Source organism: Neophocaena asiaeorientalis, unplaced genomic scaffold (genome assembly GCF_003031525.2).
Source record: "Neophocaena asiaeorientalis asiaeorientalis breed wild unplaced genomic scaffold, Neophocaena_asiaeorientalis_V1.1 scaffold202, whole genome shotgun sequence".
In the NCBI taxonomy this organism is placed as follows: domain Eukaryota; kingdom Metazoa; phylum Chordata; class Mammalia; order Artiodactyla; family Phocoenidae; genus Neophocaena; species Neophocaena asiaeorientalis.
In genome coordinates this window covers 2131938-2150780 of record NW_020172627.1, presented here as the reverse complement: position 1 = coordinate 2150780, position 18843 = coordinate 2131938, and the positions used below count along the sequence as shown (strand labels likewise).

General features: G+C 37.3%; 1 protein-coding gene across 7 annotated transcripts in view; it reads right to left on the bottom strand.

The window, feature by feature from the left end:
• Positions 1 to 18843, bottom strand: part of MARCHF8 (membrane associated ring-CH-type finger 8) — a 109869-nt gene that overhangs the window by 52053 nt on the left and 38973 nt on the right. For all 7 annotated transcript variants that reach the window (XM_024739119.1, XM_024739120.1, XM_024739121.1 and 4 more), the window contains one exon: positions 9919 to 10098. In XM_024739119.1, the coding sequence (XP_024594887.1) occupies positions 9919 to 10020 (102 nt within the window). In that variant the 5' untranslated portion in view covers positions 10021 to 10098. The remainder of the gene's footprint in view (positions 1 to 9918; positions 10099 to 18843) is intronic.

Genomic DNA, 18843 nt, shown 5'->3' with positions numbered 1-18843 from the left:
AGCACACAGATGATTCAAGAAGCCATACAAATGATCTCATGGAGGGTGATGCCCAATCAAAGGCAATAATTTGGGACAGGTATATTTTAAAGATGTATATTCATCTCTTCATTTAAGCATACTTCCAGGAAGAAACTAGGCATGGTCTAAAAGAGAACAACCAGAATGTTGAGAGACTGAACTTTGTAATACATGAAACAATGGATTTTTATGCCGCAGAATGTAAGACTGCCAGTTACTAGAAGAAAAAAAGTAGGGCTGTCAAAAAGAGAAAGCTACAGAGAGTTAGTTCTTATACTGGATCTCAAATCTCTGGTAACCCCAAAAAGTACAGACTGCCTTTGGAAGTGGTGGGTCAATACCATGAGAGAGGCCCTAAAGGGGCCAAGAACAGGCGAGCCATGATGACCCAGAGAAGTTCAAGCATTAAAATGGGGGTTAGGCTAGATGGCGCTGGAGATTCCGAGATGTTAAAACACAGATTGTTTCCTGCAGGTTCCTTGTATTAGGTTTGTATGATTTAAAGGGGAATAATTTATCTAGTAGAGAAAAGAGAATTATTATTAAGAGGTAAAAGTATGGTGATTGTGCCTCAAAATACTGTTATCACTTGAACAATTGTGAAGCCATCTTTTAGATGTCAGGTAGAGATGAGTACAGTATTGGCTGCCAACATTCATATCTTTTCATAGCAAATATAAGTGTGTTCAGGTGATCATCATCCTGATGCTACACGGTAAAATCCCTTGTTGACCTCAGAAGCAAGATGGTGAGCCCAACAGGGCCAGAAACGGAACTGTTTATAAATACATGAAAGAAAATACCACTTTCATTTCCTACGGAGTGTACTGTTTAAATGTAAGCTAATCACTGAATTACCTTTTTGTTTTTTATCCTCTTCGAGAGATACTGTGATGCGGGCCAAATCTTTCAGTTTCCACACCAATTTCATTTTAAAGGGGTATAGGGCAGAAAGTTTAAAAATGTATTTCCTGGACAACCTTGCAGTTTGGGTTCCAGACATAATTAGGAATTATGTGCTAATCCAATTAATCCATAATTAGGTTGTACTCACACTCAAAGCCTTGATTTGGAGTTGGGACATAGGGAGAAAAGCAGAGGACAGAGCATCCACTTCGCTTGCCGAGATCACGGCACAAATGATGCGGTTCTAGAGCTAGCAGCCTCTTCCTAATTCAGCAAAGTCTGTAGCAGCAGTGGTAGCTTTCAAACCATGGTAAAGACAGTGACTTTTTTTTCACCAGAAGTATCAACAGCAACTTTCTGATGTGTCAGCTCCTGACCTCAACAGAGCAGTCCAGGAGTGCTGGGACTTGGCTGTTCCTGGAAACCCAGTGAAGGCCTACTCCTCCAGCCCTTCAAATACTTTGTAGGCATCTACTTCCCTGTATTAAACCTCTCTCCTTAAACTAATTAAAAATCATGCCGTTGCTTACAGTGGGCCTGGAGCCCTGTTAAAAACAGGGTAAAATGGACACTCTTCTGAGATGGAAAGTAATTTACAAATACTATCAAATGAAATGTATATTTCTAAACACCTATTTGATGGCCAGATACAAAACTGTCTTTTAGACTTTTAAAAATACATGTTAATAATCCTACATAGTGCACAGAAGCACATTTTCAAATAGACCTAGGGATAAGAAAAGACATCAAATAATGGGGTAATGGGACATAAGAAAAACACGGACTTTATATTCAAGATATTACAACTATGCTAACTTTTTTTAAATTAAAAAAAATACTACAAAGATACCCATCACTTGGTATCTTAAGTCAGTTTTATTTTAAAATAAATTTTTAGAAGTTCAATTTGGATCTTATGATCAAAAAGTTGAATAGAGACATGGAAGATATAAGAAAGGATCCAAACTGAAGTTGTAGAGATTAAAACTATACCATGTCTGAGATGAAAAACACGCTAAGTGGAGTTAACGACAGATCAGACACTGAAAAACAAAAGATTAATGAACTTAAAAACACAGCAATTAGAATTATCCAAAATAAAACACAGAAAGAAAAATAAATTAAAAACATAATATCAGAAAACTTCAAGCCAGTTAATGTGTGTAATAGAGTCCCCAAATAAGGGAGAGGACAGAAAAAATATCTGAAAAATATTTCAAATTCAATGAAAATTGTAAACCCACAGATCCCACAAAGCTCAACAAACCCCAAATGTAAGAAATGAAGAAAAAAAAAAAAAAAAGCTGAAAGAAGTCATTACCAGCCAACTCACAATAGAAGAAACGTTAAAGAAAGTCCTTCACCTGGAAGGAAGACGACGACAGATGGAAATACAGCTCTACTCAAAGATATAAAGAACACCAGAAATGGTAGTTACATTATGTAAGTGTAAACAGATATTTTTCTTATTATTTTAATCTCCTTAAAAATAAAAGTGTTTAAAAATAACATCATATTCTAGGGTTTATAACATATATATAATAAAACGTATGACAATGGTAGCATAAAGACTGGAGTGTAGGAGGGAAGAAATGAAAGTAAGGTTCTTATAGTATTTTTGAAGTAGTAAAGTATCACTTGAAGGCAGACTGTGACAAGTTAAAGATATATAATATAAACCCTAAAAAAATAAAATAAATAAAATTTAAAAACACTGAAAGTTTCAGCTTATAAACCAACAAAGAAGAAAATTAAATCTTAAAAAACACTCAATGTTTTAAAGAGCAGAAAAGGGATGAAAAGGAAAACAAAGAACAGATAAGATGAACAGAAAACACACAGGAAGACTTAACCTAATCATATCCGTAATCTCATTAGATATAAATGGTCTAAACATCCAGATAAAGAGAGAGATTGTCAGACTGGATAAAATCACTCAACCGTATGTGTTGCTTACACGAAAAGCACTTTAAATAAAGACACAAATAGGTTAAAAGTAGAAAGCTGGAAAAGGTGATACCATACTAATACTAATCAAAAGAAAGCTGTAGTGCCTGTACTATCACATTATTGACCAGAGATGTATTAATACGTCTTTTGTTACCCCAACGTTATTGACGGGAGACGAATCAGTATCAGTTAACATAACAAATCACTGGCTGCAGGCATTAGTTTCTGCAAAAAATCCCCCAGTCAATAATGAGTTATTATCAAAGTAGAATTCAGAGCAAAGAATGTCACTACCAGGGATAAAGATAATTATTTCTTAATAATAAGGGGGTTAACTTATCAAGAAGACCGAACAATCCTAAACGTTTATGCACCTAATAACAGAGCATCAACTACATGTAGCAAAACTGGTATAATTCCAAGGAGGAATAGACAAATCCACAATTATAGTCAGCAATTTAATTACCACTCTTTCTAATAAGAGAACAACTAGACTGTGAGGGTTTAGCAGACTTGAAAACCATTATCAATCAACTTGATGTGATTGACATTTATAGAACACTCCATCCAACAACAGTGGAATACACATTCTTCTAAAGTGTACACAGAACATTTACCAAAAGAGACCATATTCTGGACCATGAAACAAGTCTTGGTAAATTTAAAAGGATTTAAGTTATTCAAAATATGTTTTCAGACCAAAATGGAATTAAATTAGAAATAAATAAAAGCAAGATCTCTGGAAAGTCCAGAAATTTTGGAAATTAAATAACACACTTAAAAATAACCCATGGATCTAAGAAGAAATGAAAAGGGAGATTAGAAAGTATTTTGAACTGAATGAAAATGAAACTCAACACAGCAGAATTTGTGGAATGCCATGAAAGCAGAACTTGGGAAATTTATAATCACTAAATCCTGTGATAGAAAATAAGAAAGATAAATAAATAACCTTGACTTCTACCTTAAAGAGCTAGAAAAAGAGGAGCAAATTAAACTCAAAGGAAGCAGAGGAAAGGAAATATCAGAGCAGAAATGAAACAAATAGAAAACAGAATGACAACAGAGAAAATCTATGAAACCAAAAGAATTCTTTGAGAAGATCAATAAAATTGATAAACTTCTGGCTAGATCAGGAAAAAAAAATAGTGAAGACGCAAGTTACCAGTATCAAAACTGAACAAAACTCTCAGCAAACTAGAAACAGTAGGGAACCTCCTCAACATGTTGAAGAGTATCTACAAAACACATATAGCTAATATCATACTTAGTGTATAAAGAATGAATGCTTTCCCCCTAAGGTCACAAACACAAGGATGTGTGCTCTCACCACTTCTATTCAGGATAGTACTGGAGGTTTTCACTAGAGCAAGAAAGAGGGAGGGAGGCATCCAAATAGAAAAAGGCAACGTAAAACTGTCTTCATTTACAGATGACGTGACTGCCTATGCAGAAAATTCAATGGACTCTACAAAAAAGCTACTAGTCGAGAGAGAGTCATGGACATATACACACTAACAAACGTAGTAAGGTAGATAGCTAGGGGGAAGCAGCCGCAAGGCACAGGGATGTTAGCTCTGTGCTTTGTGACAGCCTGGAGGGGTGGGATGGGGAGAGTGGGAGGGAAGGAGACGCAAGAGGGAAGACATATGGGAACATATGTATATGTATAGCTGATTCACTTTGCTATAAAGCAGAAACTAACACACCATTGTAAAGCAATTATACCCCAATAAAGATGTTTAAAAAAAAAAAAAAAGCTACTAGTGACTTTGGCAAAATTGCAAGATACAAGATCAATACATAAAAATCAATTTTATTTCTCTGTACTAGCAATGAACAAGAGGAAATTAAAATTTAAAAACAATATCATTTACAACAGCATCAAAAATAAAAAGTACTTGGGGATAAATCAGACAAAAGGTGTGTAAAGACCTATACACTAAAATCTATAAAACACTGCTGAGAGAAATTAAATAAGACTTAAAGAGGAGACATACCTTGTTCATGGGTCAAGATTCAATATTGTTAAAATGTCAGTTCTCCCCCAAATTGAACTACAGATTCAACAATCTGAACAAAAATCCCAGTAGACATTTTTGTACAGAAATTGACAATCTGATTCTTAAATTCATGTGGACATGCAAAAAACCTAAAATAGGCAAAACAAGTTTGCCGAAGTCTGATTTTCAAGACTCATTATAAAGCTAGAATGTACATGACAGTAGGGTATTAATTGTAAAGATGGGCAAGTCGATCAATGGAACAGAAGACAGACTCCAAAAATAAGCACACACCTATATGAGCAACAGATTTAAGGTAATGCAGTAAAGACAATCTATTTAACAAATGTTACTGGCACAACTGGATATTCATAAAACAGAAAATGATGCTGGATATGTATTTCACACAATCTATAAAAATTAATTCAAAATAGATCACAGATGTTCATGTAAAACTAAGATTATAAAACTTCTAGGAAAAAAACATAGAAGATATTATTTGTAACCTTGGGTTAGGCCAAGATTTCTTAACAGAATGCCAAAAGTACAATGCATACAAGAAAAAAATGGATAAATTTGACTTCAAAATTAAAAAGTTTTCATCTTTAAAAGACACCAGCAGAAGCATGAAAAGACAATCCAAACTTTTGGAGTAAACACTTGTAAAGCATATATCTGATAAAGGACTTGTGTCTAGACTATACAGGGAATGCTCAAAACTCAACAATAATAAAACAAATTGGTGGTTTTTTTAAATGCACAAAAGATTTGAACAGACGGTCCAACACAGAAAAAAGACATATAGATGATAAATAAGCACATGAAAAGATGCTCAATGTCATTACTCATGAGGGAAATGCAAAGTAAAACCACAATGAAATACTAGAATAACCTATTAGATGGCTAAAATTAAAAAGACTGCCCATACCAAGGGTTGGTGGAGATCTAGAAGAATTGGAACTCTCATACTCCTGGTAGGAATGTAAAACAGTATCACTTTGAAAAACAGTTTGGCAGTTTCTATCTTAAAAAGCTGAACATATGGCCCCACTCCTAGGTATTTACCCAAGGGAAAGGAAATATATGTCCATACAAGGGCTTGTTGTTGTGTGAACACAGCAACCTTGTCTGTAACAGCCAAAAACTGTAAACAATCCAAATGTCCATCAACACGAGAATGGATAAACAAATTGTGTAGGTCCATACAATGGGTACTACTCATCAAGAAAAGGAACAAACTATTGATACACACAACGTGGATGAACTGCAAAAGAACTAAGCTATGAAAAAAGCGAGACAAAAAAGAGTACATAATATATGTACATCCATCTTTGTAAAACTCTAGAAAATGCAAACCAATCTATAGTGAAAGAAAACAGAGCAATGATTCCCTGAGGAAAGGGTTGGAAAGGGGTGGGAGGGAGGGATTACAAGGGACATGAGGAAACTTTTGGGAGTGATGGATATGTTCACAATCTTGATTGTGGAGATAGTTTCATGTGTATATATATATTTCACAACTTATCAAACTGTATACTTTACATATGTATTGTTTACTGTATGTCAATTATTCCGTAATAAATCTATTTAAAAACAAACTAAAACATAATAAAAACATCTCAAAAAACGTAAAGAGATGTATCAAACCACAAAACAGAATAACTCCAGATAAATTAATCAAAATGCAATCAGATAGCAACAGATCAATTAAGAACCTTCTTGGACAGAGAAAGAAGCAAAAATCAGCAGTGTTGAGTCAGCAAAATAGGGCAATTTGGAAAAGGTCAATTCCAAAGGACCACAGTACAGAACTAAGGGGAATGAATCTGAGAATACACAATAGCCAAGAGAATATGGAAATTTTTAACCTGTAGCAGCAATCCTTGAGAGAATCAGAGTTTAGAGTTCATGATTAAAGGTAGAAGAAAAGGTTTCAGAATTGAAAGAAGATTTAAAGGCTCAAAAATCCCCCACAAGAACCAAAGAAAGCCATCCAGAACAGCAAGACTTAACCAAATAACTCCTCACACTATAAGAAGAAAGTATTCTGCAAAAAGCTATAAAAAATATGTTTCTTTTGAAAGAATGCAAACAACCACAACATCAGGTTTCTAAATGCAGACCAGAGTGTAACGGCAATGGAGCAATACTTATAAAACGCTAAGAAAAAAAATATTCAAGAAACATTTACCCAGTTCATAAGCAACAGCAGAAGAAATCCTTTTATGGATTGCAAAACATTCCTCTCACCTCCACAGCAGTCCCCATATCATTAAAACTGAACTCATTCATTTATTCATCAAGTGTAGTGACTACTACGTAAAAGTCATTAACTCTTAGAATTGTAGATACGGGCTTGGGCAATGGGTGCTACAGAGAGAATCTCACATCTGATAAACATAGGTAAAACTGTGTCCACGTTAACAGTTACATTATTTGATTCTGTGTAAACTGCGATGTTCCTCTCTTCTCACAAGATTCAGAAGGAATAAAATTGTTATTGATGTAATGGACTGTCTCAGGTTGCCAGCTTTCAGGTTCTGAGAACAGTGGATGATGGGATGGAAGGAAGGGGTGCCTTTGCATAGCTTCTCTTTCCCTCCTCTCCTCCTCTCCCAAGCACAAGAGGATCAGAAATTGTACCAAAGGATTTTGTTTTGAACTCACTGCACCTGGGAAACTGGATAAAGGGAAAAAGGCTTCACTGGACAAAAATTTACCTTCCAAACCCATCCTGATACCACATTTCAGACTCTAGAAACCTACAACAATCATTTTTCAGAGGCTGTGCCAGCTGCTGCCAAAGCTCTTCTGGGGGCTCTTCAAGCTCCTGTCTCAGTGGCTCTTCCACTACCTGCCACCTCACCTTGGCACAATGATTCCCAGAACTGTCACACTTGCCATCATGTATTCGAACTATCCCCCATATGAAGGTGGGGCAGGATGGTTCTTCTTCCCAATACCAATCAAAATCCCAATTCCATGAAACAGCTGGTTAATGCTACTTATTTAAACCTTAAAAATGGCATCAAATAGATCATATCATTCAATAAGTATTTACTGAATACCCACCTACAACAAACCTGTAATAGGGTTTCAGACAAAAGAGATCTCTCTTCCTTGCTAAAATGTTGGACATCTTCCTTTATCTATTCCAAACAAATATGTATAGCTTCCTCACATATATACCAAGAAATTCCCGCCATCTGATAACCAAACTCAACACTACAATGAATAAGGAACTCACAGCCTCAACTTAATACAGGCAAGCACCCTAGACCAAGGAAATGTTCTACTTAGTGGTATTTAAAAATCCATTTGGGCTAAGAAGGATTATAAGAAAAGACTACTAATTTAACTGAAACTTAAATGAAGACTAACAAATGAAAACTGATAGAACATGGGAAAGATATTTAGGGATATTTTCCCGTCCCCAGCATGTTGAAAAAAAGCTATAATACTGAAAACATGACATTCTGAAACCATCTACCCCACCACTACCCCTAGTTGGACAATGCTGGCCACACTTCTAAGAGCTCAGAAAATGCAAAGGGTGCAGACTGACAATACAAGCAATGAAAAAAAAACTCCACAAACTAAGGACACAGAGACCTTTTCAATTTACCTGACACCTTTTCATTTTCTATAGTCCATGTACTTTAAGAAATACGATAGATTCTTTCTTTATTCTATACGTAATAATGGAAAGAATGGTGTCCCATCACCTATAATGATTCAACTTCACACAAGACATCAATTCTTGATTTAACAAGGATTCTTTAGAGTCTTGGGCAAAGACTAAGTTTAACTATAAAACAGAAATGCTCTAAGAACGAAGGAGCAAATGTTTGTAAAGCACACTGTAAAGGCAAGAAGACAGCAGGGGTCATCTCTGATTCCTCCCTGTCCCTCCCCACATTCAATCATAAAGCCCACTGGATTAATAATGTAAATCTCTATCCCCACTATGCCTATCCTAGACAAAGTCACCATCAACTTTTCCCTAGGCCAGATATCAGCAAACTACAGCCTACAGGTGAAATCTGACTTGTCTTCTGTTTTTGTAAATAAAGTTTTATTGGAACACAGTCATGTCCATTCATTTATATATTGTCTTTGGCCATTTTCATGCTACAATGGCAGAGTTGAAGAGATGTGACTGTCTGACCCACAATGTCTAAAATATTCATTATCTGGTCTTTTACAGAAAAAGTTTGTCAAACCTGGCCTAAGTAGGCTATTAAATAATTCTCTGACTGGTCTCCCTGCCACCCATTCAATTCATCCTCCAAATTGCAGGCTGGGTGAAAGATTTAAAAACACAAATCTGATCATGCATTCTTTTGCAAAAGTAATCGAAACTCCTTAAGGTAACTCCTATAATTTTTCCAACCTCCTATCTTTCCCCTACCCATTCAACCTTTTTATTCCAGTTATTCTATTTTAATATCTTCAAATCCACCTTGCTCTAACCTCTGGCCTTTCAGCATGTCCCAGGAGCACTCTTTCTCCTAGCTAATTCCAGGTTCAGGGTCTCGATGTAAATGTCATTTTTTCAAGGAAGCCATTCCTGGTGCCTTGGGCTGGGATTAGGTGGTCCTGAACTTCCTCCACCACTGACCTTATTAGATTCTAATGCATATTTAATTGTCAGGCCCAACCAAAAGCCATATGAGAGCAGAGGTAGACTCTGATGTTAACTATGACACCCTTGCAGCAGGCATATGTTTTTGCTCAAATAAATTCATCCTTTGCATCATATTCTGAGAATTCAAAGAACTTTTTCTCAGTGATTTAGCAGAAATATTTAACCAATGAAGATAAATAAGTCATGATATAATCATGGCAGAATAAGTTGATCGCAAAATCTGAAAACCTAGAACCCTACAAAAAGACAACTTCTTCTGAGCAAAACTGTTCACACCATGTGCTTTTTAAATTTATTATTAGAGAAAACTTGATCGTCAGAGCTTATTCTAGACTGTATTTAATGAAAAGAACAAAAATAATGAAACTAAGAAAGGTATTTCCCCAATACCTGCTCTTCCCTCTCCTTTTCTTTGGTTTTACTTCTGTAGACTCTAGCAGAGGTGGCATCCTGGGATGGAATGGCAGAGATCTGATGCAGTGGCATGCTCATCCCAGCCTCCTGTGTGGTCTTCCTCTTTACGGAAGAAAGTCTCCAGTGGTAGAGTCATTTTGGGCCATGGACTTCAAGCTGAGAGAGAGAAAGGAAGACAAGACGTAACTGAGCTAAAACACTTTTAAAATTTCCAACAGTGAAATTAGCATTTTATATTTATATTCATATTTAATTAAATAAGTTACAATGTCTAACATAAATACTTCATCTTCAGAAATGATAGAAGATGAATGCCTATGGCGGGAACTGTAACATTTTTCTCATGTAATAAGATGGGAGCACCTGAAAGAGGTTGGTGTAACAGGTACATGTATAATCAGATATTAATTTTCCAATGGCTACTTAGGTTTTAAACATAGCAGTGTCATCCTTTATTTTACGAATATTTTTGAAGTTACACATTTTTTTTTGAACAAGCATTCATCCTGATATAAGTAGTGATCCTTCCTTAAGATCACTGCCCTTGAGTCCACATAATGGTAATATTAAAAGTTAAAGAAGTCTGAAATAAGTTTAAGATATCTATGATCCATGCTTAACCTTCTAGAAGTCTAGACTCTCTAGACAAGTTTATTGGCAAACTTTTCCTGTAAAGAGCCAGAATATTTTATACATTGTGGGCCATATTTGTTACAACTACTCAATTTTGCCAATGTAACAAGAAAGTAGGCACAATGAGTTTGTATACGAATAAGAATGGTTATGTTCCAATAAAACTTCACTTACAAAAATAGGTGGCAGACTAGATTTGGCCCACGGGCCTGGAGTTTCCTAACCCTGCTCTAAGAATATTCCAAGGAAGATGAGGGTCATCACAGACATTCCTGGGGCCATAAAAGGCTGCCCTTAGGTAAAATAATAGTGTCCAAATAAGCTATATTCATGAATTCCAGGCAGCCCTTACTTTTTTTCTGGTTTTCTCCTACATTCCTCCAAAGTACCTAGTAATTGAATTGTGTGCTCTCTATCTCTCTGCCCCCACTGAAATCTATCAAACTCTGTATACAAAACCAATTAAATATAAATTACCCAAACTATCCATAATGTTTAACAAGGTAACAGTTCATGCTGTTTGAATTTTAACAAAGGATGGAAGCCTTAATCCAAAAGAATGAAGCTCTAATTCGGGGATTTTCATTTATTAAGCATGTATTGGAGGTGGGGCAGTAGACAAGGAGGGTGAACAACAGGGCCTGACAACCCTAAGTACACATCTGTCGAGCAGCCATTTGTTCCTCCTCTCCCCTAACTGTGCTCTGGACCAAAGATAGGTGTTTGTGTGGCTGATCCCACCTCTGACAGTGTTACTAACCAAACTGAAGAGCAACAGGACTCACAAAACCAATTTCTTCCACAGGACTCTGATCAACAAGCAACAGGGAGGAACAGGAAACCGGAAAGGATCAACACACAGGAGAAAATAAGCTAAAAGAATATCCTGTTTTTAAAAAGTCTAGTTTATAATAGTTGGGTGATCATTCATAAGTAATAAAACAGGAAAACAAGAGTAGGTAATATTAGTATCTAGACATTACATCCAATAATAAATAAAATATTAATGTATAGATATTATATATCACCTATTCTATTTCAAGCCTTTGATGAGGCTGACACAAGATGGAACACTGTACCCAAACAAATGGTCTGAATACATGTGTTTAAGTAAGACAAGAGGCACTCACTTAGTGCTGCGTTGTCTTACACTCTCTGGAAGATCACAAGCCAGTAGTGAGCCATTTTTCATCACTAATGCATTAAAGTCCTCTGTCAGAGATGACAAACTCCATGGGGCCTCTTAGAATACTTAGTCAAACTAAGTCAAACTAACCATGCCTAGAGCCCCACCACATAGCATGCCAATAGCTGCCTTTGGTGCTTCTGGTACAATCATCATTATTACATCATTGGTACTTGACCATGACAAGCCTGGAAAAGACTATTTATGCCATAGAAACACAAATGTGAGAGGGTTTTAAATTTTATCGCAAAGTTTTGAAGGACCTCCCTCATTACAACTATGTAAGCTACTCTTCTGATATGCACCCCTATCTCCGGGTACTAGACCTGAAAGTTTGCCTGAAGCAATCCCTCTCCTATGTCAGACATATTTAGGATAAAAATGATAATTTAAAAAACCAAACTACAAAACAAACCATACCACTTTGTATGTGAAGGTTCATATGAAAATCATAAAGCAGGTATTACTCACACTAGTTTCTTCACATTATTTCCAAGTATCGTTTTCTATCAATTCAAGTCATGTTTAATTAAGAGCAATAGTTAAACCTCTGCACTATGCCTGACAATCCAGTCAGGAGGACTTCAATTCCACTAATGCTACTTTGCAAAATACAACACACTTAATGTGAACATCCATATCTAGAAGAACTGGACTGACAAAACTGGTTGTTTAAGAGTATGGAAATGAATATAACATGTTCATGGATCAGAAGCCTTACTATTGTTAAGATGGCAATTCTCCCCAAATTGATCTACAGATAAAGCAATCCCTATCAAAAACCTTCTGACTTCTTTGCAGAAATTGGAGAAGCTGATCCTAAAATTCATATGGACCCAGAACACCCAAAACAATCTTGAAAATGAACAAAGTTGGAGAACTCACACTTCCTGATTTAAAAACTTACTACAAAGGAATGGTAAGAAAACTGGGTTTAAGATGGTGGCATAGGAAGATCCTGAACTCACCTCCTCCCACGGACACAACAAATATACAGCTACACAGGGAACAAATCCTTCTGAAAAGAACCTGAGAACTGCCAAAACACCTGCTCCACAACAAAGGATACAAGGGCCTCGTCGAGACAGGTAGGAAAGGCATGCTCTCACCAAAAACCCCACTCCCAATATGGTGACCCACAATCGAAAGAAATCTTAATAAAATCAATCAACAAATCAAGCAATAGACAAACAAATAAACGGAGCTTCTCCCTGAGGAGTAAGGGGTTTATACCCACACCAGGCACCACAACCTTTGGGTCTTGCAACAGAGAGAAGAGCCCCCAAAACGTCTGGCTTTGAAAACCAACAGCGCTTATGTTCAGAAGTAACTCAGGATGGCAGGGAATGAAGACTCTGCTCTTAAATAGCATGTGTAAAGAACCACTTGCCCCAGGACCCAGCACAAAGAGCAGCAGTTTGCAAAGAGCTTAGACCATCTGTGAGGGAAATTCACTTAGTAATCTTACAGCAACTGCCAAAGGCGCAGAAGTCTGCTGGGACTCCCCAGGGATGGAATGCTGACAGATGGCATCTTTACAGGCTCCCTCTGCCTTGCTGGCACTGGCAGGCACCATTTTTGCCCTCTCATTCTAACCTGCTAAAAGCAGTGTGTGAACAGCCCTGCTCAAGCCACAGCACCAAGAGATGCAGCTCTTGAGCAGCCACACACCTCCATTCCACTCGCACAACCCCACCAAAGCCAACAGGCATTCACAGCCCGCACAGGGGACATCCACTGAGTGCCAGGCCCAGGCTGACAGGAGGACTGTGTTTCTGGACCCCACAGACTGAAACAAGTGGAAAGAGAGTTCAAGAGACAACGAAGAACCAGGGCAAGGTTAAACAATAAGGTTCATTTCCCACATAGGGCCATCCCTTCAAGACCGGGTAAGAGAGCTGCTTCACGTGATACACAGAAACACAGAGTCAAGCAAAACGAGGAAATGGAGGAACACATTCTAAATGGAGGAACGAGATAAAACCCCAGAAAAAAAACTTTAATGCAATGGAGATAAGTAATTTACTTGATAAAGAGTTCAAAGTAATGGTCATAAAATGCTCACTGAACTTGGGAGAACAAGGGAGGAAGACAGTGAGAAATTCCACAAAGAGACAGAAAATATAAGAAAGTTCCAAACAGGACTCACAGAGCTGAAGAATACAACAACTGAACTGAAAAACACACTAGTGGGAATCAACAACAGCAGGCTAATTGATACAGAAGAACAGATGAGTGACCTGGAGGACACGGTAGTGGAAATCTCCAAACAGAACGGCAAAAAGAAAAAAAGAATTTTCTAAAATGAGGATAGTTTAAGGGACCTGTAGGACAACAGCAAATGCTCTAACATCCACATTATATGGGTCCCAGAAGAAAAGGGACAGAAAACATATCTGAGGAAATAATGACTAAAAACTTCCCTAACCTGGGGAAGGAAACAGACATTCAGGTCCACAAAGCAAAGAGTGTCCCAAACAAGATGAACCCAAGAGATCCACACCAAGACAGATTATAATTAAAATGTCAAAAGTTAAAGAGAGAATCTTAAAAGCAGCAAGAGAAAAATAACTAGTTATGTACAAGGGAACCCTCATAAGACTATCAGCTGATTTTTCAGCAGAAACTTTGCTGAAAAGAAATGAAATACGGGTACATGCTACAACATAGATAAAACCTGAAAACAGAAAATGAAAGAAGGACCACATATTGTATGATTTTGTGTGAAATGTCCAGAGTAGATAAATCTATAGAGACAAAAAGTTGATTAGTGATTGCCAAGGGCTGGGGGTGGGGATTAGGGGGAGGGGGGCAGTGATAGCTAAAAGGGTTTCTTTTTAGGGCAATGAATATATTCTAAAATTTATAATGGTGATGGCTACATAACTCTTAAGTATATTAAAAGCCACAGAATTGTACCCTTTAATGAGTGGATTGTAATGGATGTGAATTATATCTCAATAAAGCTGTTTTTAAAATATAAAAATAATTAATATGGATTAAGATAGGTAAATTTTTATTTTTCCTTTGTGCTATCCCTAATGTAATTTACCTGATGACATGGAGATGGCCACTGTTAGCCTATCATTCTTCCAGTTTTAAGAAAGGTAACATGAAGTATATAAAATTGGCAATCAGAAACCTAAGTTCAAGTCATGACTCTTAAATACTAAGAGTGATGTGATGTTGGACAAACTGATGAATTTCAAAGGCTCTGTTTCTTCATCTGTGAAACAGAAAGGTAACAATCTCTACTCAGTTCACAGGGTTATTGTGAAGCCAAATAAGATTATGTCCATGTACACAAATATCAGGGTTCTTAGCATCAGCACATTTTCCAGCCTGCTTTTTCAAGCATCTGCAACGATGCCTCTCACTGCTTCACAAAGGCCAGTTTGTTGGCTTTGTCTTTCCAGTACTATTTTCTGTCCTTCTCTACCTCAGTCTGACACAAGATATATACAACTGGGACCTCAAATCCTTTCTGACATTTACTTAGGACCTCTAGCAGCATGACTCTGCTAGAGGGGATACAAGGCTGACAATGCTATCCCTCTAAGGGGAGAGGTAGGAAAGCCCTATCCAGAAGACCATCTCAGTAGCTTAACAATCAAGCTGTTCTATGTGCTTTCCAGATGGTCAAGATAAGCAAAGGATTCTGCCCATTCCAACAATGCCTGGGACAAATACAGATGACAAAGAGGCAGCCAGGAGAAGACACAAGATGCCAGTGGCAGCGCCCCCTGAGAGACGGTCACCCTGGGTCTGCATGCCTCCCTGCATCCTTGCACACAGGGTGCCAGGCTCCAGCAGAGCCCTCCTCCTCCCCATTGTGAGCTGTTGAATCGCAGTATCCTGACTGGCACTCTAAATAAACAACTTTAAGTTAAGCTTGTTTTTATCAGAAGAACATTCCACATAGGAAATGAGAAGGCTATGAACAGCAGCTAGCAGACACAAAAAGAAAAAAAGCAGTACAAGTGAGGAGACCAGCTGTAATACACAGCACTGAATGACCAAGGCCAGACCTAGAACAGTGAACTTGGAGGGAGAAGAGAGACCACTTGAAAAGGAGGACTGACATAATCTGCTGAGGGATCTAAACCGTCCCCTGGTTTCTAGCATTCACAAGACCGGAATGCAGAGCGGACTGCGAGATGCAGGAGGGGTTGGCCATGGGCACACTGACCTTGCCGGTGGGAAGCCCAACATATGTACACAGTGCACACTGGGAGTCACCAGCATACTTGTGACACCTGAATACACAGGAATAGAATCTGGTTTCCAAGAAAAACCTGCAGAATCAAGCATTTATGTCATTAGGTGCTATAATCAAATGATAAAACCTAACACCAATACAGGATTTTAAAACCTTTTAGGAAAAAGCAAAGGAAAATCCCTAGCTATCATATTAAAAAAAAAAAACCTATCTCAACCAAAACTTAACATTATACTCACAGAGCAAAACTCTTAGAGGCATTCTATTTAAATCAGAAAGCAAAATAAGCATATTACCGCTGCCATTATTTAATACATAGTTAGATACTAGGAGAGAGATTCATAAAAAATGTTAACAGCAGGTTAATGATGTGGCAATAAAAATGACTTTTCATTTCTCTATTTCCTAAACTTTTAGTAACAATACTTTTATAGTTTAAATATATATTTTTAAAGAGTTAAAGTTAAAAGCTCAAGTCATTCCATGTAGGTTGGTTAACAGTCAGAATTTTATGTTACCAATGAATACATGTACAACCACAAAAGGGCTCATTTTCTGTGAGGAATACATTTCTGAAGACCTCACAGAAATCAAGCTTAATTTTCCTACAGGAATAAAGTAGGAGGATGCATTCTCAGGACGCTGATGTTTTCAACCACTATAGTGTTTGTTTTATGCTCCTTTTAAATTTTTTTCAGGAATTCCTCTAATATTTTTGCAGAGTGCTTTTCCTTAAAAAACAGCATACTGTATCATGGGAATAGTTTGCCTTTCTTCATGGTGTTTTATTACATCTGACTTTCATTCCAAAGTGACTGATTTTGGAGACTTCATTATTTCATATTTTATGCATAGTAAGCCTTATTAATTATTTCCATGTCACACTACTTCCAGTTAGCATACTTCCCACAAAATGCAACTGCAATGGGATGGCCTTTACACATCCATAGAAATGGAGGCTAAGAACATGCAGTGCTAGGAATATAGCGTTATAACATGGCAGATAAGGGGAGGTTAGTACTTGCCCACGGTCAATAAATCTGAGCATCTGCCCAGCGTTAAGAAGACTATCTGTTGTTTACACTGCTTTTTTCCAGTGTATGTCTGTCCCTGTTGCTATGGCAAAAACATATCTGTATCAAGAACCATCATCCTTCACAAAACTCAGAAAAGAATAATAAACATGGGCTATTAGCAAATGTTTTTTTCTTCTAATGATGGTTATAAAAGAAACCTCTTGTTCCAAAATAGTGAAAAAGCCTTCTTTCCAGCAGAGGAGAATAGACTATTCTCTCTTAACAACAGATTTCCTGTGTGAAGGAAGCCCCTGTGGATCTGACCATGAGATCAGGCACTTTTGCTGTTTACATGATATTTATTATAAAAGTCCCTCAATTTCCTATCACCAATCATATAAACTTGTCCACTGCCCCCAACCCTCTCATGAATTAAATAAATTGTATTATGCAGTTCAAAGGAAGAGGCGGCCTCAGCCCTGGGAGTGTACCTGGGCTCTTTGCCATCCTCCTCACCTGACAATTCAGGGGCCTCACTCTATCAGCCACCCTCCTACCCCATATTTTCATCCCATCCTTTCTAAAGGCTCCTCCACATCAACAAAGGAATAGAAACAGTTTTCCAAGAAAATGCATAGCATAAGTAGTCTATGTCACTAGTTGCTATAAAAAATTATAAAAGTTCACACTGATACAGAATTTCAACGTCCATTATGGTTCTCCCATATTTAAAAACAAAAGTAAATGATACAGTCACTATGGAGAACAGTATGGAGGTTCCTTAAAAAATAAAAATAGAACTACCATAAGACCCAGCAATACCACCACTGGGCATATACCCTGAGAAAACCATAATTCAAAAAGAGTCATGTACCACAGTGTTCATTGCAGCACTATTTACAATAGCCAGGACATGGAACCAACCTAAATGCCCAACGACAGATGAATGGATAAAGAAGAAGTGGCACATGTATACAATGGAATATTACTCAGCCATAAAAAGAAACGAAATTGAGTTATTTGTAGTGAGGTGGATGGACCTAGAGTCTGTCGTACAGAGTGGAGTAAGTCAGAAAGAAAAAAACAAATACCGTATGCTAACACATAGCTATGGAATCTAGAAACAAAAAATGGCTCTGAAGAACCTAGGGGCAGGACAGGAATAAAGACGCAGACATAGGGAATGGACTTGAGGACACGGGTAGGGGGATGGGTAAGCTGGGACGAAGTGAGAGAGTAGCACTGAGATATATACACTACTAATTGTAAAATAGATAGCTAGTGGGAAGCAGCCACATAGCACAGGGAGATCAGCTGGGTGCTTTTTGACCACCTAGAGGGGTGGGATAGGGAGGGTGGGTGCGAGACGCAAGAGGGAGGAGATATGCGGATACACGTATACATATAGCTGATTCACTTTGTTATACAGCAGCAACTAACACAACAATGTAAAGCAATTATACTCCAATAAAGATGTTTAAAAAAAAGTAAAGATTTTTTCAATGCTCCTATTCTCTTTCCCTCTATAACCAAACTTTCTAAATTATATCTACAATGCTCTTCACTTTCTTGCTTCCACAACTCAGTTCAATGCAATCCAACCTCTGCTCCCCCATTCCACAAACTGTTCTTGGCCTTTCTCATTTACTGATCAAACTTAGGAGAAGAGCTCCAAATGAAAAAAGCATAGTAATACATACATACATACATAAACACATACATACAAAAAGAAAAAAACGTAGGGGAGATAAAGATAACTGTCTAAAGTTTAAAAAAAATCCTTTTAAACAAGTCAATCAACATCCTCTTAGATGTACAGCCAGAAAATTAATTTCCCATGCACCCTT